The 26,004-nt window shown below is 41.1% G+C and overlaps 1 protein-coding gene across 1 annotated transcript; it reads right to left on the reverse strand.

The window, feature by feature from the left end:
- CCL28 (C-C motif chemokine ligand 28) lies at positions 1-26,002 on the reverse strand. Its single transcript, XM_051642963.1, is given in 7 exon segments — positions 1-614; positions 1,420-1,546; positions 11,922-12,166; positions 19,528-19,615; positions 19,994-20,189; positions 20,285-20,350; positions 24,295-26,002. Coding segments are annotated over 3 exon segments (432 nt in total). The 5' UTR covers positions 11,986-12,166; positions 19,528-19,615; positions 19,994-20,189; positions 20,285-20,350; positions 24,295-26,002; the 3' UTR covers positions 1-373.
- Positions 26,003-26,004: the final 2 nt, after the last annotated feature.

Raw genomic sequence — 26,004 nt, forward strand, 5'->3', positions numbered from 1 at the left:
CCCCCCCCCCCCCAGATTCATGAATGGGAGAGTAGAAACAAAATAGGCAACAGCACAAAGATGATTGCAAACAGGAAAGCAAAGAGACCAAGAATGTGACTAGAAAAAAGGGGCAATGAAAAGGAACCACATGTGGCATGTTAAAATATAAATCACAGGCGAGGCAGCCATGAAAGCAGGGGGTGATTAAGGAAGATTTAAGTCTACCAGTAGAACTAGGAAGTATGGCAGAGCACTTCCTACAAGACGTTGCCAGGAACACCTGGTCATTTGGTTGGTAATCTGACCAGCATCTTTCTTTTGTACAGGTGATGTTTTCTGTCACTGCTTTCTCTAGCACATACATATTTGAAAAGTCATTTTAATGCTTCAGTCATCCATTGTTATGCAGTCTGGTATCTGTGTTTGCAGTGCCGTGTGCCATAGGTATCTTCATCACGGGGCGTCCTTCATCATGTTACTGTTTCTTTTGTTTCCTTTTAATAATTTTGGTTCTTCTCTGATGTCTGCCATGAGTTTTTTTTCGGGGAATCTTGTGCTTATTCTTCTTCATCCATTTTTTAACTTTTCTGATCCAAGGACTCACACAGAACTTCCTGCCTTCTATGTAGAGACTGCCAGAACAAAAATTTGTTGTTAAGTTTCAGAGAAAAAATATTAAAAGCCTAACTTAAAAAAATTATCATGCTTATGACACCTTTGAAGACCACAAAGTTAAAATTAGTTAATCTTAAATTGTATTTCAAACTATGTCTAATCACTTTTGTTTGGTTTCATATATGTAAAAGCTAGAATCTAAGGTTTACATGATTACAGTTGTCTTCTGAAACCTGGAAAAAGCTTTACTATTTCAGTGAGTCGAGCCACAGCACAAAACAGTACATTTCTATGGCCAATAAATAAGTAGATCAATTTATTATCCTTATTTCCATAATTGTCATGCAAATGTCTAGAAATAAAAAATGTCCAGGATTTCTTTGAAGTGGATCAATTTGACCCAAACAATGTGCTATGGTACCAGTCAAAAAAAAAAAAAAGAAAAAAAGAAAAAAGAATTTGAAATCACTTATGTACAGAAGTGAAGCTGATATGCTGAGTTTAGGCAAGGTTTGTAGAGGATCAATAGTTGGAAAATACCAGAGAAGTCTTAAGGTGCATGAGTCATTCTTCAGTTCTGAAAATACAGCAAGTGTCAAAGTCAGTGCAGGCTGAATAACGATCAATATTATTACTGAAAAGGAAATTCAATTTTAGCAGTTAGAAATGTAAATAGCACAAGGAAGGACAGTTCTTAAATCACACACAATCTTGTTTTTCACTCAATTTGTGTTAGCATTCTAAGATCCTGTTTAAATGGTGCCTAATAGGTTTTAACTTGACAGTACTTTTTCACAGTGAAGGACCCGAAACATCTCTTACATAACAGCTTCTAGGTGACACAAGCCATCCGCTTTCTGGATTTCAAACCTCTGCACTCTTCGGAGAATTCCTTTGGGAATTTCATCTGAAATTTTCATGCAACAGTTAAAGGCTCCAGGAAACAAAGCTAAAAAGAGTAATCACAGTGTTAGAAACAACATAGGTATGAAAGGGACAAGTCATAGCTTGCCTTCACAGAATCACAAAATAACTGAGGTCAAAAGGACCTGTGGAGATCATCTAGTCCAACAGCCCTGCTGAAGCAGGGTCACCTGAAGCTGCTTGCCCAGGATGATGTCCAGGTTCCTTTTGAATGTCTCCAAGAAGGGACACTCCACAATATATCTGGGCAACCTGCTCCAGTGTTCAACCACACTCACAGCAAAAAAAAAGTATATATCCCTGTTCAGATTTGATTTTCTATGTTTTATTTTGTGCCTATTGCCTTTTGTCCTGTCAGTGGTTGCTACTTTGAATATCCCTGACTCTCTCTTTTTCTTTCATTCCCAACTGGTATGGGACTCCCTTTAGCTTTCTCCAGGCTAAATAGTTCCAGCTCTCTCAAGCTTTCCTCATGTGCAAGATTTTCCATTCCTTTCATCATTTTTGTGGCCCTTAGTTGGACTCTCTCCAGTAAGTCAATTTCAATCTTGTACTGGGGAGTCCAGAACCGGACCCAGCACTACAGAGGTGGCCTCACTAGTGCTGAGCAGGGGGGAAGGATCACCTCCCTTGACCCCATGACTTGTACTCCCTGCTCCTGACCCCTGGTGATGTGGTTAGCATGACTAATGCCATTCCATGAGACCAGCCACCATTCCCTGTCACCCAGCAAGTCATGTGTTCACAGACTCACAGAATCACAGAATCTTAGGGGTTGGAAGGGACCCCCTTGTTGAACTTCAAGAGATTCTTCTCTGCCTATTTCTCCTGCCTGCTGATATCTACCTGTAAGGCAGGAAAACCATGTGGGGCATCAGCCACAGCTCCCAGCTTCTTATTACCTGCAAACTTTCTGAGAAGAAGTTTGGTCCCATTGTCCAGGTCATTAATAAACATGTTGATAGTATTGGCCCCCATGTTGACCCCTAAGTCACACCACTGGTGACTTGCTGCAGTTTGGACTTTGTGCCACCGATTCTGACACGTCCCTGACCAGTCTTCCTTGTTTGCCAGTATCTGGTCCAGCTGAGTCCTTTTCCTTGCTGGTACCCTGATTAGTTGTGCTAGAAGATGTCATCAATGCACTTGATAAATCTTGAAAATTGCTTGAGCACTCTTATTGTCCTTCCAGCAGATGTCAGAATGGTTAAAGTCCCCTGCGAGGACCAGGGCCTGTGAATGTGAGGCTTTTTCCAGTCCTTTGAAGAAGGCCTCATCTACTTCTTCCTGGTCAGGGAGTCCGTAACAGACACCCATCACAATGTCACCCATGTTGGTTTGCCCCCTAATCCTGACTTGTGAGCTCTCTGTTGGCTCATCATCCATCCCCAGGCAGACATTCCTACCACTCTCTTTCATAAAAGGCAACTCCCTGTCCTTGCCTTCCAGCCTGTTTTTCCTAAAAGGCCATTTCCCTCCACTGCAGCACACCAGTCACATGAGCCACCCCGCCATGTCCCTGTGATCCCAGCGAGGTCCTAGCCCTGCACCTGCTCACAGACTTCTGACTCCTCCTGTTTGCTCCCCATGCTGCACACACTGCTGGAAGGACATTTCAGAGAGCTGTCAAGGGTTAGTGATCTTTACAGGTTATGGCATAAGATACCATTGTCTCAGCTTCTCCCACAAGACAGATGAGTATTTTCGTTCTTTAAAAACAGTTTCCTCCACCTCTCCTTGTGCCCACATAAGTAAAAGCTTGTTACAGAAAAATAAAAATAATTTTTAAACAAGTGTTTTATTTGTGGCAGAGGGTTAACACTAATGACACAGGAAGTGTCAGGACTATAATTTGAAAGCTCTGTCTTGTGAGGTTGAATCAGGGCCATTTTCATTTGTCTTTGAAATTATTAATGCTGTTGCTGGGTTTTGTGTTTTCTCTTGCTGAAGGACTCCCATGGCTGAACATGACTCCACGAGGGAATGATCTGCAGATTTCTTCGTGTTTGCTAATACCATATTCTGACACTGTGTCTCATAACATCCTTATTAGGAAACTGAGGGAGTGTGGAGTGGACAGTGAAATGGATTGGGAGCTGGCTGTGTGACAGAACTCAGGGTGGTGATCAATGGAGCAGGGTGGAATTGGAGGCCTGTAATCAATGGTGTCCCCAGGAATCAATATGTGGTCTGGTCTTGTTCAACATAATCATCAATGACCTGGATGAGGGGACATCTAGTGTATCCTGAGCAGGTTTGCCTATCATATCAAACTGGGAGGGGTGGTGACACTCCAGGGGGCTATGCTGCCATTCAGTGTGACCTGGACAGAGAAGAACCCAATAAGGTTCAAAAAAGGCAAGTGTAGGTTCCTGGGAAGAAAGAACCCCAAGCACCAATATAGGTTAGGGGTGGATCTGGTGGAAAGCATTTCTGAGGAGAATGACCTGGGAGTCCTGGTAGATAGTAAATCATCCATGAGCCAGCAATGTGCCCTTGCTGTCAAGGAGCCAGTGGAATCCTGGGGTGCATAAGGAAGAGTGTGGCCAGTAAGTCAAGAGAGGCCATTCTCCCCTCTACTCTGCCCTAGTGAGGCCACACCTGGAATACTGCATCCAGTTCTGGGCTCCCCAGTTCAAGAGAGACAGGGAATTACTGGAGAGAGTCCAGTGGAGGGCAACAAAGATGACTGGGGGATTGGAGCATCTCCCTTATGAGGAAAAGCTGAGAGAGCTGGGACTCTTCAGCCTGGAGAAGAGAAGGCTGAGGGGAGACCTTATCAATGCCTCCAAGTATCTAAAGGGTGGGTGCAAGGTAGATGGAGCCAGACTCTTTTCAGTAGTTCCCAGTGACAGGACAAGGGGCAGTGGGCACAAGCTGGAACACAGGATTTTCCATTTAAATATGAGGAAACACTTCATTACAGTGAGGGAGACAGAGCACTGGAACAGGCTGCCCAGGGAGGTGGCCTATGGAGTGGCCTGTGGTGTGGAGTCTCCTTCTCTGGTGTTATTCAAGACCCACCTGGATGCAGCCCTGAGTAATGTGCTCTGGGGGATCCTGCTTTAGCAGGCTAGTTGGACTGGAAGATTTCTAGAGGTTCCTTCCAACTCTGACAGTTCTGTGATTCTGTGATGCTGTGATTCCCTCCATCAGTTCAAGCAGAAGCACACCATGTGGCTCAGGGATTTATCTAATGTGAGGGTATCAGGATCAAGCCCATGCTTCCAAGTAAGCTAAGATCCCTGTGTCCTGTCCGTGAACTAATGTGGGAGAAGGGGGAAGGGAGTCTTCTTCCTGTTTGTTTTGCCTCACCAGCAAGCCAGAGAGGAGAACTTTAAATAGTCATACGGGGCAAAAGGATTAATTAAGTGTTGAATGTTACCTGTGTTATGTCCCTGTAGTCCTTTGCTTTTCTCTCTTTGATAGCATACTCCTTGTGAAGCTAATTAATTGATGTTTACAAATGAGAACCCAGCTCACTGAGCACCACTAAGTTTAATGTTTGTTTAATTTTTTCTAACAGCTCAAGACAGCATTGGTGACACTGAATTATGAACTTTTGTTGTCAGCTCCTGGCAGAAGGATTATGTGGGATAAAAACTCAAGGAAGGTTAATTGAACTCTATCCAAGGTTGCTGGCTGGGCTTTTTGCAGAGGTCTAGTCCTGTGCTTCTTTGGGGTCTAGTAAACTAAAATACTTGGCATGGCCAGCACTGCCAGCTTCCCTTGGAATGGCTGGGTATTACAGGAGGTCTTGGGGTGAGCCAGCTCTCTACTGAACTCTTCCTCAACTGGTTTCTCCAGTGCCTGACCATCTCTTGCCCTTGTCCCACTTCATGTCCACACAAACATCCCTTGATTTGATCCTCAGATCTGAACCAGTTGTCTTTCACTTTATAGTGCGATATACTGCACTATATAGCACTATGTTAGTAATTTGTACAATTTATAACTTAAAATAAAGAAATAAATATTTATGTAGTTTTACAGCTCTGCAAGGAAAATACACAGCATCTCAAGTAAGAAAAATAAAGTGCAGCTCTTGTTGCATCCAGGTGGGGTTTTGATTTTCTCATTGGCTGCTTGTGACAGACTGCCCTTTTGCAAGGAATGTAGCCAACAGGAATTGCGTCTGCTAGAAACTTGTCTATCATTGCCACCTTAGACGCTCTTTATATAACTAGAGTAGCAGAGTTTTGGAGTGAGTTCAATTACCTGGTGCTCAGTCAATCTTTGAATTAGAGCATTAAGACACTGACATCCAACTCATGCAGCTGTACACAAAGCTGTGCCTCGCAACATGGAAATGCACAGCTGTTCTTGTTTGGTTTGGTGGGTGTTTTGGTAGAGGGGGAAGGGCCCCAGGAGTGGCTCTGGCAAGAAGCTGAGAAGCTCCCCCTGCTCTAAACCCAGCCAAGGAGCCATTAGAGGGACAATAGTGCCTCTCCATTAACATATGAAAGAACTGAGATAAAACCTGAGCAGAGGAGCACTTCAAGGAGAAGAGCGGTGCTGGTGGTTGGTGAGGAAGAAGGGGAAGAAGGTGCCCAAGCAGAAGTTTCCCTGCAACCCCTGGTGAGAGGGCAGCTGTGCCTCTGCATTCATGGAGGAACATGGTGGAACATTCCCTGAAGGCACCAGGAGGGCTGAACTTGGCCACTGGACCTGGATTTTGTGGCCAGTGGATTTGCTGCCTGTGGACTCTGATGAGGCAGCTTTGGAAGACCCCGGCGCCAGGGGAGTTTGTTCCCAAAGCGCCCGTGACTCTGTGGGAAGCCCAGGCTGGAGCAGCTCCGGACCTTGTGGGAAGGACTCATGAAGGAGAGGTTCGTGGAGGACTCTCTCCCATGGGAGGCACCCCGTGGGGAAGCAGGGAAGGACTGTAAGGAATCCTTCTCCCTGAGGAGGAAGGAGCAGCAGGAACCACCAGCCTGTGAACTGACTCTAAACCCCATCCCCTGTCCCCCTGTGCCGCTGGGGGGAAGGAGGGAGAGAAAGCGGGAACAAAGTGATTTGGGCCCGGGAAGAAGGGAGGGATGGGGTAACATATGCAAGCCCTGCTCCGTGTGTGTCTGTGTCCTGTGTGTGTTTGATTAGTGTGAGATTAAATTATTGTTTTTCCCCAAGTTGAGTCTGTTTCACCTGGGACCTTAATTGGTCAAGAACCCTCCTTGTCCTTTGTCTCAGCCCATGAGCTTTGTCATCCTCATCCCAGTGTGTGTGGGAGAGGAGGAAGTTGAGTGAGCAGCCATGGGGCTGTTCCTTTGTTGTCGTGTTGGGCCCAAGCCACGACAGCAGCAGACTGCTCATGAAACAGGTGAGTACACCAACATAGATTGAAATTTTTTATAAAATGTGAATGAAGTGGTGCTCATGTTCTTGCTAAAGAAGCAAAAGCATTTCTTACAGAGTCAGAGTCTCCTTGTAACATTTTATTTGAGGTGTGTGCCCAGAGTGGCTGACGAGCTTTCACAGGTTTGTGTGGGCGTTTGCCTTGAATTCTGATCTGCGCTGCTTTTTTGACAAAAGGAGGCTGCCACTTTTAAATAATTTGTTGTTGCTCTGTGCATATGTAAATTTGCAAAGGACAAATATGGAAAAGAGTAATTATCTTTGAATCAGAGATGATTATGTGGCATCAGGGTCTTTTTGTCAGACAACACAAAAATGTCATCAGCAACCTTGTGTTGACAGCAGCACTCAAGAGAAATGGTAGCTTTTTACATGGGAGTCAGTTTTAAAAGTGACTTTTTTTTTTTTTTTTTTTCCTCTTCTCTGCGTGTGTAGATTGATCAGGGCAGGGAGCCAAGGAATTCTGGTACTTCCCCAGAGTCCCAGGAGAGGGGATGCTGCTCTCCTGGAGCATTAAGCCCTCCTGCAACTCTGTTGCCCAGTCCATTATTACCGTAACTGCACTCTAATCCCACAGTTCTGAAGGAAGCAGGAGGTAATAGACAATTATTTCAGCCCAACCCAATACCATATTTTTTGTGTGGTTTCAGCAACTAGATCAGGCTTATTAGTAAACATGGGTCTAAACAGTGGTTAAAAGGAAAGAACTGTCATTTTTCCACAAGGATGCTGGCATGGCCTTTTATGTGCCATTTATCAAAGAGATTTTTTTTTTCAGTGCTGCACATTTCATTTGTCTCTGTGACTCAATGGCACAATCTAAAATACACAGCTACTTATCAAAACATTATTTAGACCTGTTGTCTGACACTGAACCTCTTGAACCAGAAAGGTAAAGGCACTGCTGAAAGGACTGACAAGCTTAGTGATGGATCTTGAGACAGATCCACTAGGGGATTGCTCTGCTGTTATTTCAGCAATTGGTGGTATTAACCGTTTTGGTATTTCTTTCCTGGGAACTCTCACCAAGGAAAGACCTATTACTTTTTAAAGGCTTTGTTTAATGTTTTTGGGTGGCATCTAAATACTTCAGTATTGCAGAGAAGTCCTTTAGAGCAAAATTTCAATAGAAAATTTAACATAGCAGGGCAGATCTTTGCCTCATGAGGGGGCCCAGAAGATGAAGCCACATGGAAAGAGATGGTGAGCAGTTAAGCCATTGCACTCCCCACCCCTGTGCTTGCACTTGACTGTGTTTAGTTTTGTTTTCGCTTATTTTGACTGAACATGACAGGAAAAGCTGGGCTTTAGGTGAGAAGAGTGGGAAAGGAATTTTTGGTCCCTGTCTCCATTTCTTTCTGCTCCAGACACAAACAGCTGCTTTAGGTAGGCCTTGTGCAGCTCTTTTCTCAGGTTTCACTCCAGCAGTTAATGTTTTGACCAGGCCTTTGGCAGTCTCTCCAAATGGTGCTGGCAGCACACAGGATCCCCTCAGCACTGCTGGCAGAGCCCTTAGTTGACCTTCATGGACCTCACATGACTCATGGACTGCTGAGTGAAAAGCCATGCTGTAGATGTTCGTCTATGTAACCAAAAAAACAGAAAAATAGTTCTCGCACTTAAACAGACTAAAGGAACCCAGCAAAGATGCATGTAGTTATTAAGCAGAATGGGTTCTGCAACAGACTGTGTGGTCTGAGGGACAGCTTCTCTTTCACAGTGAGATCCATAAACCTGAGAAACTATGTAGATACACTGAAACGTGAGACCCATTGCTAAGTTCACCACAAACTGATGCAGCTCTGCACCAATTGCACAACTTCGGCACCTGCAGCTATTAGCAGCAAGCATTAGTGTTTCCTAATGGAATTCTTTTGTTGTTACACAGTAGGTTTTCTACATCTAGAAAAAAAAAACAAACCCTTGCCTTGAGTAATGGAATTAACATCTTGCTTGGTCAGAATATGGTTTGTGCTGAAATGCTCTGGTCTCAATATAGCCATTTCCATGGATAAATCTTAACTCTTAATCTGGTCTTGTTGGCAAATGAACATAAGAATCCAGGCTCTGTCCTCGGAAGGAAGTTGACTAGCACATCACCTATGCTTTATATTAACTACTATAAGGCAGCTCATTTACTACTCATTTGCTCCTTAAGCTACCAGAAAATGTTTCTTCCATCTAAAACAAACCTGGGGCTATTTTAACAGTTCAGTACCTCAAAGCAGGTCTTTTCAGCTTAACCTACAGGAAGTCAGTAACTATTTTGTTATGCAGAAGACTCTGATCCTGGCCGGCAGATGAACAAAGAGGGATGCTGGAATCCTTGGCAAATGTGGCATATCTGTACAGAGCTGTAGCATAGCAGAGCTGTACTCTGTAAAAACAAGTAGGCTGCATAATAGCTGGAGATAAGAGAGGAACTTAAATGCTGAAAAATGCTCTAGTGCAGCCTACAATTTTGAGAGCATGGAAATATACACTGTTAAAGCACAACTCTGAGAAACAGACAAACAAAAGATAGAAGGGATTCCAGCCTATACCTGATGAGGTGGTGGAAGTAACAGCAAATGAACTATAAATCAGAATATAGAAATATATAAAACATACTATATAATTGTGTGGCCAAAACCAAATATAAATGAAGTTAAGCAGTGATGCTTTTTCTCTTCTGCTATGTGGACTGCTGTTAAAGTGGACATTTTCAAGGCTGGAAGGCTGACTGGAAATGGATGGATGGGTATGCTATTTAAGTTGTGATTTTCTTTGTCCATCAGATAATTACCTGTTTGCAAGCTATCTGTCCCCATACAACATCCTTAATGCTCTGGAAATGCAGGCTGAAAATTGGCAAAATAGTGTGTAATACTGATGTGGTCAAAAACCCACTAGTATCACGTTACCAGAAGGTGAAATTTATGCTATTTCTTGGAAAAACAAAACACATAATGTCTTGCAAAAAGAAGCTGTCATGTGAACATACAACTGTGTTTTTTTGTTTGTTTGTGTTTGTTTTGTTTTTTTTTTCCTTCTGTAAAGCAATTCAATTTAGTAAGAGGAAAACAAAATCCCACACTGTACAAATCACCCTCAATCTGACCAGACCAGCATTACTGGACTAAAGTTACTAGGACAAATCCAGCTGATTCCTTTGGGAGAGCTGGACAGTCTTAGTTAGTTGTTATTCCTGCCCTGTAGTATTCAACACTTGTTTTGGATGCTATTACTATAGGAATTACAAAATTTCTCTCTTCACATCTTCAAGATGAAATACATGTAGGAGATAATTAAGAGAACTTCTTACTTTTCAAATTCAATCCAACCACCCTTGAAATAAGTTCCCTTGTCCAACCTACTGCATACTCCATCACGCAGTGCTGCCCACTTCACTGCATCTGTGACAGCATCTGGCATGCTGTAAATCCCTGGCATTGAGACGACATGATGGAAGACTACTAGTTTTTTTTTTTTTAAGTAAAATTTCAAAAACTTGTTTTGAACAATATTATGTAAAAAAAAAATTCCCAGGCACACTCTACAAAATAATATTGATCTCATTTTCTGGCACTGACTGGCAGGGCTGCTCTCCTGCCTGCAGCTGGCTGTAATTCTGGCCACCAGATGGCTTTCCTGGCCTCAGCTACCAACTCACATCCACAAGCTAAGGAAAATTCTCCAAGTTTGCTTGTACCAGCCCAAATCTTAGTTGTGTAGCTGTACCATGACTCTGAAATAAATGGATGCATAATGGCCAGCCTAGGAAGTCTAACTCTAGCTACAGTTAACCCTAAAATTAGTTCAGATCAGGGTAGGGTGAGCCTGTACTCAGACAGCCACATTCAGTGCTGCTTATTTTTATTGTGGGTTCTACTGTTTGGTTATTGTTTCTAAGCGTGGAGCATGTTTGCATAAGGAAAGTTAAGTGGTAAAGGTATTTCCCCTGCACCAGATGGTTCAGTATTTAAGAACACATTCTAAGAGAACCTTTACTTTGACCTGTTGCATGTACGTGCCAGGCCTGTTGTGCAAGATCTTGCTGACTGGCCAGATCATAAATCTAATAGAATAACACTTGCAGAGCCTTCCCATGGCAGCAGGTGCAGTGGCCATTTTAACAGGATTAAATGTTAAAGCAGATTTTGTTCACACATTGTCTAAATCCTAAAGGAACTGCACAACTCCTACTGAAGCCAGTGGAGACTGAGAAAGGAACATCTCAAAGGCTGAAGTGCTCTGGAATTTGAGTTATCTTCTCCATGAACACAGCCTATTTTACAGTATAAAATTACAAAGAAAAACTAAGAATTCAGGCACAGTACTGACTAATTGGTTTTGAATTTTTTTTTATTAATTAGGAAAATGCAAGAAGACAAAAGCAAGTATTATTAGATCTGAGTCTTTGCTACATGCTGCTTCAAATGCAAAAGTGCTTTTCTTCTGAGAGAAATCAGTTAAGTGGATTTTATAATAAAAAGTTGTTTTTTTTTTTAATCTTTGCCTTTCAGGGCAATTTAACTTAAAAGGAAAAAGACCAACTGATTTTCTAAACATATTACCTCTTGAGAAGCTTGGAAAGGAGGAAATCACAGCTGAACTAGAGAGATCCCTTTCAACAGTGAAATTTTATTAGGTGTTTCCTCAGCAAATCACTGCTTTAAAGGTCTTATGCAGTCAGCAGTTAAAAATCTCTCACCTATGATGTTCTTGATAATGTTTGTCCTGACAAATTACTCACTCAGCTTTACCTTGCTTAAACCATTTTGCAGAATCAACAAGTCCCCACATCTGTTGTGGAAACATTGATAAAATGCTCAGGTGAAGCCCAGACCCCACTGAAACAAATGCCAATTGTTCTGTGCAGTTTAAGACAGCAAGGTTTCACTTTTTTAATCCTCCCATGCTACAACACCTTTAGCTATCATCTGTGTTCCCGGACAGAACGGCAAAGGCTCGAGCAGACACGACTTCAGGTAGACACCATTGGGGTCTTTATTTCTTTTACTTCTAGGAGATTATAGAGACACATAAAGTACAATTTTACTTACTTTCAGATGTCCGACTAGCCATGACTGCTAGAATAACCAAAACAGTGACCAAGTTCACATCCATTCCTCCTAGGATCTGTGGGAATGCAGCCACTGAGGTGGCAGTGAGCTGCAGGAACTAACGCCTGACCCAACTTCCCGGCTGCTGGGGCAAACGTGACTCAAAGCCCCACCCTGAGCAGCAGCTCGACGTTGGCTCCATCCTGTGTGGCACTCTGGACTTCAAGCAGGATTCCTCTTCTCACCTGTAGACACATTTTGCCAGGTGGGAAAACAGGCTATTTGTCACATAGCACCCCAAGATCGTGCTGGATCCTTGCAGCCCTCATCACCAATGAGGCTCTTCAACAACAGAAATGCCAAGGGTAGAAATACTTCAGAAAGATATATTTGCAGGATTAAGGCAGAATTATATAAAAAGTCTGCTGTTAGGTATCATCTCAGGCCAAACCTGCTGTAGTATAAACAAGAAGAACCTCAGGAAACCCCTAACCTTGCACTAGTTTGCATTTGACCGGTGCATCTTCAGCCTGTAGGGACCCTGAGCAAGGGCCATGTTATTTAGACACATTAGTCTCTTGCTCCTGCTTGCCCACTGCTAATGCAGCAGCTGTGTTGCTCATGGAAGAGACTTTGCAATGCTTTTGGTGAAAGACAGCTGGGAAGAAACTGCAGCTGGTGTATCTCCCTCCACTTTTAACCTGATTCTTGCTTCTGGAGCTCATTTCAGTAATTTCCTGTGATACCAGAGGAACACTGAGTCTGAACAAACATGTGGGGAAAAAAAATAAAATATGCTTATTTGGAGGCTGATAGTTTCTGTAATGTTTTGCTGAGTGGCATTGGAAAAGTCTTTTTATGAGTCATGCAGGCGATGGGGAAAACTGTTTCTGGGGAAAATTGTTTCTGGGGAAAATAACTCCTCAAATTTCCTGCCACACTTGGCATACATCACTGGTTTAAATCTTCTAAACCAAAAATAGATTCCTGTGCCATCTCTGCCTGACTTGAACACCATGGCTGAACAGCAAAGAGCTGCTGTATTTTGTAGCACTACACCCCTCTCATTGCAGAGCAGGCTGTCTGCTTTGACTTTTTCCAGGGCTAAACTAGAAAAATCAGTCTGGGAAGTCCCTAGACTGTTCGACCAAGCTCACCTTTGCTCTGGCTCACTACGGCCATTCTGACCATTCCTAAATTTCCAGAACACAAGATAGAAGAAATTGCTAACCTCAGGGACTTTAATCTACACTTACACTGTCTCAACACCAGCTTTGCAATTCCCTCTAATAATAAATTAATATAGTGCAATCAAACTTCCCAGCTATCAACAGTTTTACTTCATAGCTCTTGATTTCTGCTTGACACGGTTATCTACCAGGATAAGAGAATGGGGCAACTGCAGAGTATTACACTTACGAATGAAGGTCTACTGTTAAAAGGAGAAAGAGTAGTAAATAATGTCTGCTGTTCAAAGTATGATTTCAGGGAATTAATTTATGATGAAATAACAACAAGCTGATTCATTGACACAATTTAATTACAGTGAAAAATCTGTATAAAACCTATTCCACCATGGTCAAAGCTAAGACAGCTCACAACACCTTTATCAACACCAACTTAGATAAGAACAAGACTATTAGCAGCATTAATGTCCTTCAAAGTAGCACAACAAGGAACAAGCTAGATTAAAAGAAATACAGTAAGACAGGTGTTACTGAACTAATGTTAAAGAAACAGCTTCAGTCAGTATTGATTTGATTTTGTATTCCAGAGTCAGCTTGGCCCTGCAAAACAGAGTGCTTTATGTCCACCTGGATAAATAACTAGTTTGTTCTGACAAATGCCTTGCATGTGATCTCACACTTTTAAAGGCCTGATACAGATTACAAAAGTCCCACCCCAGTAGGAGTTATCGAGTATGGGGAGTTGTAGCCATGATGGAGATGGGGAAGGAACCAAAGCACCCCACATTTCATAAGACTGGTTCTTGCAGTGGCAAGTCCAAAGTGTTCCCAGATGGTTGTTCTCTGCTGCAGGTCACAAACTAGGGCATACTGAATAAAACTTGCTTCTATTTGCTTCTTTGGTCATATTACTCAGTTTGAGCTCAAGTTTTAAATCTTATGTTCCCTCAGAGCTCACAGTGTAATTTATAGGTCCAAAATAAAGTAAATGTCTATATACTTCAATGGGAAAGTGCAGCAAGGAAATTATGATTATGTCAGACCCGGAACATGATTTCCACTTTATGGAGGCTATCTAATATATAATCAATTAAAAATGCTAAACCTATTAAAGCAGGACAAAATGTAAAATAAGGAAACAATTCTGTTTTATGACATTGAGGAATTAAAAATAAAAATAAAGCTAGGGAACAATAGCAGATATTGTGCTACAGCTCCACCTGAATGTGCAGGCAGCCATCCAGCTTACAGAGGACAAACAAGTTAGCCAGAAATTCTTTTCCAGGAATTGCACTGACACTTGACAGTGGCATTAATTACAAGTACAGCTAAAGGCTAGTGAAGAGTTTTGTTGACATATTGGCTTGGATTGCAGTCAAAGCTCAAATGAAAATGCAAACCTGAAGGCAGAAAGTGTTGCAAACGAGCAGGTAGTAATTCTTCTATCCTGAGAAACAAAGCAAATATTTGTTGAAGTTCTACCTTTTATTTGTGAATATTGGACTGCTGGGAATGCTAAAACTGACATCTCTTAATCTAGGCCTTCAATTTTTTAAGCAGAGGTTAATGACTGTAACTTCTTCTACATTAATATGCATTGTAATATAATATATATTATATATATAATATATATAATATATATAATTCAGTTATATATACCTTTCTCCAATTACTCAAGCAGAGTTAACTGTGCTTCTTTAACCCATTCCTTGCCCTCTGACAAGAGGTGCTAACAGAGACAAGAAGCTGACTAGCATTCAAAAACGTGAAGATCTCTGTGAAGTGAGCATGTTGAGGCTGATAAAGTGACTCCGTATCTCTGTGAAGGCAAGAAATGGAAACTGCAGGGAAGGTGGGCATGAAAATGCTGCAGGCTAGAAAATGAGAGGCAGACACACAGAAATCTGCTTCTGAAGAAGCAAAGAGTACCATTTGATAGAAAGCTGTGTTAGCCTCACATTGTGGATGTTGAATGGTTCTGGGAATTCACCCTCAAGCAGAGCCCCAGGATTCACCTCAAGAACCTTAGTCAAGAATGCCAAGGAGTGCATCAATGCTGGGTAGCTGGAAAGCTTGTCTTTCAACAGTGTGTTTGAGATAGCCAAATTATAGCCCTTTCCATACTTCCTATATGATATTTAAAAGGTGACATACTATTATAGAATCATAGAATGGTTTTGGTTGGAAAGGACGTTAAAATATCATCTAGATCTGACCCCTCAGCCCTGGGACACCTTCCACTAGAGCAGGTTGCTCAAAGCCCCATCCAGCCTGGCCTTCAGCATTCCCAGTAAGTGTGCAGCCCCAGCCTCCCTGGGCGACCTGTTCCAGTGTCTCTCCACCCTCACAGGAAAGGATTTCTTCCTGTACATCTAACTTAAATCTACCCTCTCTCAGTTTGAAACCATTCCCCCTTGTCCTGTCACTCCATGCTCTTGTAAAAAGTCCCACCCCAGCTTTCCTGTAGCCCCTTCAGGTACTGGAAGACTATTATAAGGTCTCCCTGGAACCTTCTCTTCTACAGGCTGAACAATCCTAGCTCTCAGTCTGTCTCCACAGGAGAGGTGCTCCAGCCCCAGAACTGGACACGGTACTCGAGGTGGGGGTCTCATGAGACTAAAGCTTTATGCAGTTTTAGAAAAAGGACCTAGCTCATTGAGGAAGTGAGCAAAAGGAGAAACTGAAGACCCTTCTCTTCTCAATTGATATTTTTAAAAAATCAATCATAATTTAGAGAAGGATCACAAGGGATGTGCTGAGAGGATCTACAGGTGCTGAAGTGAGAGAATGGCAGATGTTTCCCATGGTTGGCTAAGGAGAAAACCTGATGCTGAGGTATACAAGAAAGAAATAAGTACTTTGAGATTTGTGTTTCTGACTAGAACGAAGACCAGTGATTCTGCATGCTTATTATTTAAAAAAGAAAAATATTTTCTTGACTACATAATTTACTCATTCTCTCAAACCAAGTAAAAAATTTGACATTTACATCAGATGTCTATACCTCCCAAAACAATTCTGATGACTAAGCTCAGTGCCAAAGACCATGTTCCCCTAAATTTTGGGTGGTTTTTTTTTTTGTCCTAGGCCTTAACTGACTTTTTGAATGAGGAAGTGAGTCTGTAATTTTGATTTTAAAAGGCAAAAAACAAAATGGTGAAGGCACAGAAGTTCTACTCACAAACATATAATAAGTGAAAGTTCACGCTCTATCAGAGGCACTATCTGACTACACAGGTCAGTGGTCTGGTTCAGAGTGATCCTTTGTTTCTAATCTGTTTCTCCTGAGTCCTAAAAGCCTGAAGCTGGCTTTCAGGACAACATGTATTCTGAGCATCTATTCTGATCACCCTGTTTTTCAAAAAACTACCTTGTATGTATAGCGGGATAACAAAAAGTAACATATATTCAACAGAAACTAATTAAATCGAGTTTTTACAAAAGTCTGGTGCTCTTTTCTACCAAAATAAATAAACACACAAATGTTCTGGGCTTGCACTTTGGCTGAGAAGATGTTTACGGTCCGAAGGGACTTACGCAGGGAGAAGGGCAAACATGACCGCTGCACGGGGTTGTACCAACACAGGGTGTGTGGGGCACAGGCAGCACGTTGCATCAAGGCTCCAGGATCAGCAGCCCTTCACCAATTTCACAGGGAACAAATGTGATTCTCCCTCTTTCCTGACCCAGTTTCATTGACTGCTGCAGTGGCTTGTGAAGTCATTATTAACCCTGAACTATGATCTCTTGCAGCCCTTGTTTATACTAGGAAATTAAATTTTGTCCTATAAACCCTCATGCCCATGTTTAATTTTCGTTATTTAGCTAACACTGAGATTTTTATACAACTTCACATGATCACGTATCTGCCAGGTAGCAGGTAGTCCCCTAACAGCTCTGAGGCTATGACCTACTCATTAGTCTCACATAGTACACTAGGTTTTTCATCCAGATAGCTGAATTCACCCTTCCTTCATGTGTCTCATAGTCTGGGATAAGAAGTAAGAGGGCAGCTCTAATGAAGAATCTTTCCTTTCTGAAAGGGTCTCCTGGCCCCCTTGACTGTGAAACAAGAGTGGTGTGCTTTCACCTCAGGCTCTTGCATAGATTTCCTGTCAAGTGTTCATCCTGTTTCAGGAGCTGCCAGGTAGCTTGGCAGAAGTGCAGAAACTCACCATATAAGGAGCATTCATCCAAAACAGTCACTTTTGTGACTTTTTTAGTTGTTTTTTTTTCCCCAGAGGGCACAAAATAACTTCAGTATACAACTCTGTCATGTGCTAAAGTGAAACACAGTAGGCAGGACTGCAAATGGGCTAATTTCTAGCACCTCATTTGCAGAAAATCCAGTATGCCCTGTTCTTGAAAAAGGCCTTACTGTACAGTAATGGGAGACATACATAGCAAATTTCTGAACAGTAAAATGTTGCAGGAGTTGGATATAGATCCTCCCTGTCCTCCTCCATAACTTCACTGTGTGAAGTCTGTGTGAAATCTACTTAAGAAAAAATAAAAGGAATGGCATTCTTGGCAGCTCTCATTTTGGAATACCAGACGTATGAGCTTCACAAGTCTAAGGGGTATGGGAAATACCAACATTTTGAAAACAGAAGTACTGATTTGCATGTATTAGTTCTAATTTGCATTTATAAAGCCTTCTACTTGAAGCCAAAGAAGATCAGAATCACTTTTTCTGTTTTCATATTTTTATAGTTAAATGTTATCCACATGATATAAAACAGATTATTTATATTGCCAGACCACTTGTGCAGAGACTCTTACACAACACCTAAAATAATAGATGACTGAAACCTTCCTGCACCACCCAGAACAAATACATTATTAATAAGAACATGCTAGCAATATGCTTGCTTCTGCAGTTCTCATTCAGAAATACTGGGAATGGCTTTGGTTGCTGGATTTGGCCTGCATTTCTTTTGAATTCCACTTACAGTAATGTGATCACCAAATATTCCTCATTTGCAATAAAGCTTGCAGTGTGAAACTTGCAGAGTGAACGAAGCTCCTCTCTCAGCTAACAGATGTTAGCTGTGGCTGCACAGCTGTGAAGGAGCAAAATTTGACCCAGGAAAAATACACAGGAACAAATTTGCACTCAAATATCTTTCAGGTTATATTAACTACTTACAGCTGGGCAAGACAATATTCCCTTTTTGTTCCACCTCATCACATTCAGATACCACCGACTGTACATTGCCAGGTAAAGATGGGCCACCCTGACCTGTCCACTCCTTCAAAGATCCAGTCTTTGGATTGCAATATATAACAAACAGGAATAAGAGACAAATCTTCGCAGTATGTGCTGACTGTCCTTCCCAAGGGTGGTTCGGTGTCCTGCAGAGGACATTATTTACACTTTCTGCCCATAATTTCCTTCATGGCCTTTTAAAAAATTTACCCAATTGTTGCCAGTCCATCAAATACTTGGATGGAAGAAGAGTCCCGCACATTTGCATTTATTGACTAACTTGGGGCAGGGAGGAGATTTACTTTGGCAAGTGAATTTGGTGTCTTAGTTCCTCATCACTATTCCAAAGCCTATGTCCTGGCACTGGAAAGTTGTTTGCAGTAACCTGCTCTCTTCTTGCAGTTTTAAGACCCAAACTGTTTCATCACTCTAGGTGAGGCAGCAGGAAGTGACTGACATATATAATTTATCATGAAGCTCCAAGCTAGTAATTTCAGAGTTTGAAATAAGCTTATCTCTAGAGCAGTCTTCTTTTTGAAAACTGCATTTCATCCCAACGTTCTCCAGTCAGCTTTGGATAATTTATCTTTGAACATAGTTATCTCTCCCAGCTTCCCCACTTGTTCATGAAAGACAATAAACCCTTCCCCCCACCCCCGTAAACTAGTAAGGGACCTAGTGATACTGAGTTAATGCTTCTAAAGCACTTCGGAGACAAATGCAAAATGCTACCACCAGGACAGCCATGGAGATAGGAATACTACAGTGAAGAAAACAAGTGTCAGCTCAGAAGTTTTACTCTGATAAATTCCGAAGAAATGTAACATTTGGGGGCATCAAAATACATTTTATGCATGTCACAGAACACCTCTCTTGCACTGTTTTGATTTTGAAATCCAAGCAGGTACCTCCTCCAGAATGCTGGAAAATATTTTCTCCTGTATACACCTCTGCAAGTGTCCTGTCCTTCTCCATGAAGCAGACTATTAAATTATTCCTTAAGGCCTGCAATTATGGGATAAAAAACAACCAGAAATTGCAAATACCTTTTATAAAAGGAGCATGACAAGACAGTGTCTTCAAACAACATCTTCAACACAAAGTATTGCGCCGAGGTTGCTTTTTTTTTTCCAAGTCTGGATATAGTACAAAATTGGAAAAAAATAGTAGGAGCTGTTCTCATTACATAGAAAAAGTCAGTATTTGTTACCTGTGTAAATGTAATTACATCAGTGTTCCCAAGCAGCTGGAATTTCCACTGAAAACTAAACCTTTTGTCTCCATCGGTAAAGTAACTCCTGCAAGAGAAAATGGAGTGGTATCCTGGCACAAGGAATCAGCAGCAGTGCCAGAGAAATAAGCTGTTCTCTACCTTCAGTCAATCCTACTCCTTTTGAGAGATGCTCCCCCCATGGCTGGTGTCGAATACCATCAGCAACTCAGGAATGGAGCTTTCTGATATAATCATGCAACTCACCTTCACCTGTGCACCTTTCATCTATCTTGTAAGCTTAGAGCATGTGCACACCATGTGGCAGCACAAAAAAACTCATTAGGAGGCCAGTCCTTCTGCAAGCTAGGGAGGTAGAATAACTGGATCAAGAACACAGCTAGAGCAAAGCAACTCCATTTTCAAGGCTTTGTTTTTCAACAGCCTTTTTTATGATTTCACTTACTTTCTTTCATGGGAGATGCATCTGCAGTCTTTTGTGTAAGCAGGCTGGACAGATTCTGATGACATGGTCATATGCCTCATCTGAGTAACTTCCTGTCTCTTGAATACCTTCATGACTGTGATAGATGAATGTTTGTAAGGATGTGCCAAAGACAGAGAAGTTGTACTCAACATTTCCAAATCTTTGTATCTGTTCACTGTAAAGACAGAAAATGCTCACAGTCCTGATGACTAAGAAGACACAGCCTTTTTTTCAGAGCTAATCCAGGCAACAGAGAACCAACATTCATACCTTTAAAATAGACAGCAGGAATACACTTCCTTGTAAATCAAGTCACAGCCAAACTGGTTTTCTTATCTGAAATCAGTTTTCAAGACATATGATCATTCAAGACTTTCAGTGGCAGAAATTAACTGGGAAAAAAGCTCTTTTTTTAAAAAAAATCAGTACGTTCTTTCTAAGAGAAGCAGGCTTTAATACCCATGGAAACTGCTGAAGCATGGAGCCCCATACAGCACACAGTCAAGCCATGACTTTCCTTAACGAACACTGCAGCAGTCCTTCTTTGCACTGAGTGTGAAGGGAAGGGTGGGGTAACATATGCAAGCCCTGCTCTTTGTGTTGTCTGAGTCCTGTGTTTGATTAGTGTGAAATTAAATTACTATTTTTCCCAAGTTGAGTCTTCTTTGTCTGGGACCTTAACTGGTCAAGAACCCTCCTTGTCCTTTGTCTCAACCCATAAGCTTTGTCCTCCTCACCCCAGAGTGTGGGTGTGTGGGGGGGCAGTTGAGTGAGGTGCTATGGGACTGTTCCTTTGTTGTTGTGTTGGGCCCAAACCATGACAATGCTGAACAGGACTGGGCCCAGCACTGAGCCCTGGGGACACCTCTGGTCACCAGATACCAGCTGGATGCAGCTCCATTCACCATCACTCTGTGGGCCTGGTCATCCAACCAGCTTTCAACCCAGTGAAGGTGGCACCTGTCCAAGCTGTGGATTGCTAGCTTCTCCTGGAGGATGCTGTGGGAGGCTGTGTCAACTTGCTGCAGTCAAGGTAGTAGACCACATCCACAGCCTTCCCCTCATCCACTAATCGGGTCATCCAGTCATAGAAGGAGATCAGATTGGTCAGGCAGGACCTTCCTTTCCTAAACCCATGTTGGCTGGACCTGATCCCCTGGTTGTCTTCTACATGTCACTTGATGGCACTCGGGATGATCTGCTCCATAACCTTACCAGGCACCGAGGTCAGGCTGACAGGCCTATAGTTCCCTGGATCCTCCTTCTGGCCCTTCTTGTGGATGGGCATCACATTGGCCAAACTCCAGTCATCTGGGACCTCCCCAGTCAGCCAGGACCAGTGCTAAATGATGGAGAGCGGCTTGGCCAGGTCTTCCCCCAGCTCCCTAAGCACCTTAAGATAAATCCCATCGGGACCCATGGACTTGTTGGGATCTAAGTGGCACAGCAGGTCCCTAACTACTTCCTCCTGGATTACAGGAGGGGGAATCTGCTCCCCATCCCTGTCTACCATCTCAGGAGTCCACTTGTCCTGAGGGTAGCTATTCTTTTTGTTAAAGACTGAAGCAAAGAAGGTGGTAAGCAGCTCAGCCTTCTCCTTGTCCTCCGTTACTTCCCCCCCTCACCCAATAAGGAATGAAGATTCTCCCTCACCCTCCTTTTGTTATTAATGTATTTATAAAAGCATTTTTTACTATCCTTTACAGAGATTGCTAATTTAAGTTCTAGCTGAGCTTCTGCATCTCTAATTCTCTTTCTACATGCCCTTACAATATCCTTGAATACTTCCTGATTTACCTGCCCCTTTTCCCAAGTTGATACACTTTTTTTATTTCTGAGTTCTTTTTATAGTTCCCTGCTCAGCCAGATCAGTCTTCTTCCCTGCCAGCTCCTTTTCTGGCACACAGCTCCTGCACCTTCATCATTTCATCCTTAAAGTAAGCCCAGCCTTCCTGGCTCCTTTGCTTTTAAGGGCTGTTTCCCAAGGGACTCTCCCGTCCTGAAGAGACCAAAGTCCTCTGGAAGTCCAAGGTAGAGGTTTTGCTGACAACCCTCCTAAATTAACCACATATTGAAAATTCTATCATATCATTGTCGCTGTGCCCAAGATGACGTCCGACCACCACATCTCCCACCAGCCCTTCCTTGCTTGTGAACAGTAGGTTCACCTACCAGCTGTAGCCGGAAGTTATCTTCCATACATTCCGGAAACCTCCTAGATTGGCCCCTCCCTGCTGTGTTGCACTTCCAGTAGACATCTGGTAAAGTTGAAGTCTCCCACAAGAACAAGCGCTGGTGAATGTGAGACATCTCCGAGTTGTTGAGAGAACACCTTGTCAGTATCCTGGTTGGGTGGTCCGTAGCAGACTCCCACTAGGATATCAGCTTTATTGGCCTTCCCTTTTATCCTTACCATATGCATTCTGCCTTGGTGTGTCTAGTATTGAATTCTAGGCAGCCAAAGCACTCCTTAACAACACCCCACCACCTCTCCTGCCTTGCCTATCCCTTCTAAAGAGCCTAGTCAATTGGTTTTGATAAAACAAATCTGTTTTTACAAACTGCCTGGAAATTTACTTAACATTTCCAACAAAAAGAATACAGTATCATTTATTTTCTAGTTTTCAATATTATTAAGATTTCCTCACCATTGCATTAAAATGTTTTTGTAAAGTAGTAGCATACCTGGGTTTCCTTGTAATGGAGATAAACACTCCTCCTCACCCCAGGAAAATTCAATATAAAATTAGTGTACCACATGGAAAATTATATCAACACAGAAGGAAAGATCAGTGTGTTAAATATATATATACATATATATAAGAATACAAGTACTATTTATCTTTAACAGTGGGTTTATTTTATAAAGTAACAGAAAACAGTTCTACAACACAGCATTCAAAGTTATAATTCAATGTAGGGAAAGTAAAATTTAGGAAACTTTAGGAAAGAATGGGAAGTCCCAATTTAATATTTTGAGGAAGAGTGTTACTACTTTCTTTTTTTTAATTAATACAAAGGGTACTTAAACCTGACAGCTCTTCACTTGTTTCAATGAAAGGTCTGCCTGTAGCATGCAAACAAAACTGAACTTGAGGACTTAAATTACCAAACTGACCAAAGCCCGTGCTGTGTAATGCTTACAATATAAAATTTCTTCTGCCCTGTATACATTTACATAATTGACAACATTTAGGTTGGCTCAATTACTAAAACAGAAATAGACTCTTCTGCTGCATTTCTTCATTTAGCTTCATACTGACAGTAGATGATGGAATAAAAATATAAGTGTTCAAAATTAACTATGTACTAACACTTCCTTTAGACTGAATTCTAACCCCTTCCCTCTCTCTTTCTGGAACATTATTCCCATTAGCAAAGGAAATGTTTTTCTTAAAATAAGCTAATACCAATGGCCTGGCTATTAAAAATTATTTATGTTTAATTCAAACTCCAGCATTTTCCTCGGAGGATGGCATCAATTATGAATAATTTATGAATAACCAATTAAAGGCATATGATAAAAAATACTTCACTGTAGAAAAAAATGGTATCAGCAGGAATGTGAAAATACAGATTGCATTTTAAGCTAGACTATAAACTGACATGAAATGTGTTCAGTCTTTCTGTTAAGGCTATGAGGGAATTTGGAGATTTTTTTTCATATTTCTAAAGGATGGGGAGAAGAAACATTCTATCATTGTTCTTCTAACTTCGCAATTATTAGTATCTACTTTTTATGACAGCAATTTATTAAAGCAGAAAATAAAGCAGAGTTCTAACAAAAAAAAAAAAAGTCAGAACCACTGCTCCCCCGACTTTCTTCAACTTTTGAGTACAACTTGAAAATACATGGAAAAATTTAGATTAGCATAGTAAATAAACCACTGAAATAACTAGTATTTTAGAGATACGTACCATAATTGTGCACAAATCAACTTGAGTTTGCTAACCATTTTTTGTGTAATTCACATGCTTTTTGTACCTCAAATTTACTCTTTATTGCAATGCATGCAGTAAAGTATAAAATAATTATATTTTTATTATACTGGTTTATTTTTTGCATGGTTTTGCTACATGTGGCAGGTATCAATGCACAGTTGGAAGTATCCATGAATTTGAAATTAAATGCTACTGGCAAGGAACTGTTACACAATTCATTTGTAATACACAGGTTTATCTCCTAGGTGACATGGGCTGAAACAAATATTTAACTCCCCTTTTGTTCTCTAATCTGGCTACCCATATATTACAGCATTATGTGCAACGTGTCAGTTTACCTTGAAAAGTTGTCAATGGCCTGAGCTAAAGTTGCCTGGAAGTCGGAATGAGGCGTGAGACTGCCATGTCTGTTTGGAGGGAGAAAGAGAGAAGTTGTGTCACCAGTGCTTGTCACTTTCTTTACTACACTTCTAAATGGTGTTCACCTATCGCTGTGGTAGAACTGGTGTAAGAACATGATCAGGAAAGTAGTATTTTGAAACACAGCCAAAAATTCTTGTAAAAAAACCCCACAAAAATCACTAGAATACAGAGAATGAAAATAAGTGTTTTTAAACTACTGAAGATGTACCCATGAACTGATCCATAAATATAGCTAGCACGGTACAGTATCAATCTTAAGGACAGTTGGTGGACGTACAGTTACCAAAAATGCTACAGCTACAACCTAAAAATGAGACAGTTCTTCACTTTGTTCCTATACTTCCCTTTGCAACCAATATGGATGAAGCATAAAATTATACAAATATCACACCATGAAATGAGAATACAGAAATTTTTCCACACAGATTTAAGTGTTCACTTCTTGCACAAAATATACTAATTATTGGCATTTCATAGCCTACAGTTTAAAATATGGTTTAGAAGTAAATGAATAAGCAATGCTCCTCCTATTAAACCATCATGCCTTTGGGTAAAAGACAGTTCCTGCTCTGAGGGCTCTAAAGCAAGACATTTCTGATGTTGTTTCTGGGAAACTTTTACATACAATAAAAGCAGAAATCCACAGTACGGATTGAAATGTTCTGCTTTTCCAATCTCCTTTAAAAGAAAAAAACACACTTTTATTCATTTTATAATAAAGGCTAAACAGGCCCACTGTACTGTCAGAGAAGCTTCCATAAGCATGTTTTTTTAAAACTAAGAACAAATAGGGCAGAGATTATTCTTTTTGTGGAAAGGCACATTTTAAAAGGGTGATACACTGTCCGTGTTCTCTGCAGTTTAGTGTGCTCCATCTCTGCATTTAGTATTTTGCAGTCATAGAAGGTCTCTGGTACCCATTAAGCCAGCTATGCCAGTTAATATTTTCTGTATTTTTTAAAATTTAATAATAATATCTATTAACACATCACCTAATCTTTGTACCCTCCGATAACTTAATTTCAGCACATGCTACCCTATATATGCTATTCCACAAAACTAATACCTTTTGACAGCTATTCATCACAAACTGGAATAATTAGAGGCCCATCTCCTTTGTGGGCAATGGAGATGGATGAATAAAAAAATTAACAAAACAATTATTAACAGACATTTCTCATCTTGTACACTGTAAATTAGATAAGAGCTTAATTTTTACTTTGGGAATTCTTCTGAGAAATTTCTGTAAATAAAAACTGTAACCTTGAAAAGTCCATGGTGCAAATTAATATGTTATGAACCTGCAACATAATAAAATTTTTCTTTAAGGAACTTAATTTTGAAGAAATTTCTACTTCCATATAATAATAATACATTTTATTTTACAATAATAAGGATGATATTGCACTTAATAGAAAATGCTGTTTACAAGTACAGTAGTAAGGTCTTTGAGAAAACTCAAATTTTGAGCAATTTTTAAATTTTTTGTATCTTCCTTAATTTTCCTAAAGCTTATGATTTACTATAAGAAGTTTGCTGTTACACAGTCCATAAATATTTACTAAATTCCTTTGTTTCAATCACATAGTATTTAGTATGCTTTAAAAATTAAGACAATTTGGACA

The sequence above is a fragment of the Apus apus genome, chromosome Z (assembly GCF_020740795.1).
Source record: "Apus apus isolate bApuApu2 chromosome Z, bApuApu2.pri.cur, whole genome shotgun sequence".
NCBI lineage: Eukaryota > Metazoa > Chordata > Aves > Apodiformes > Apodidae > Apus > Apus apus.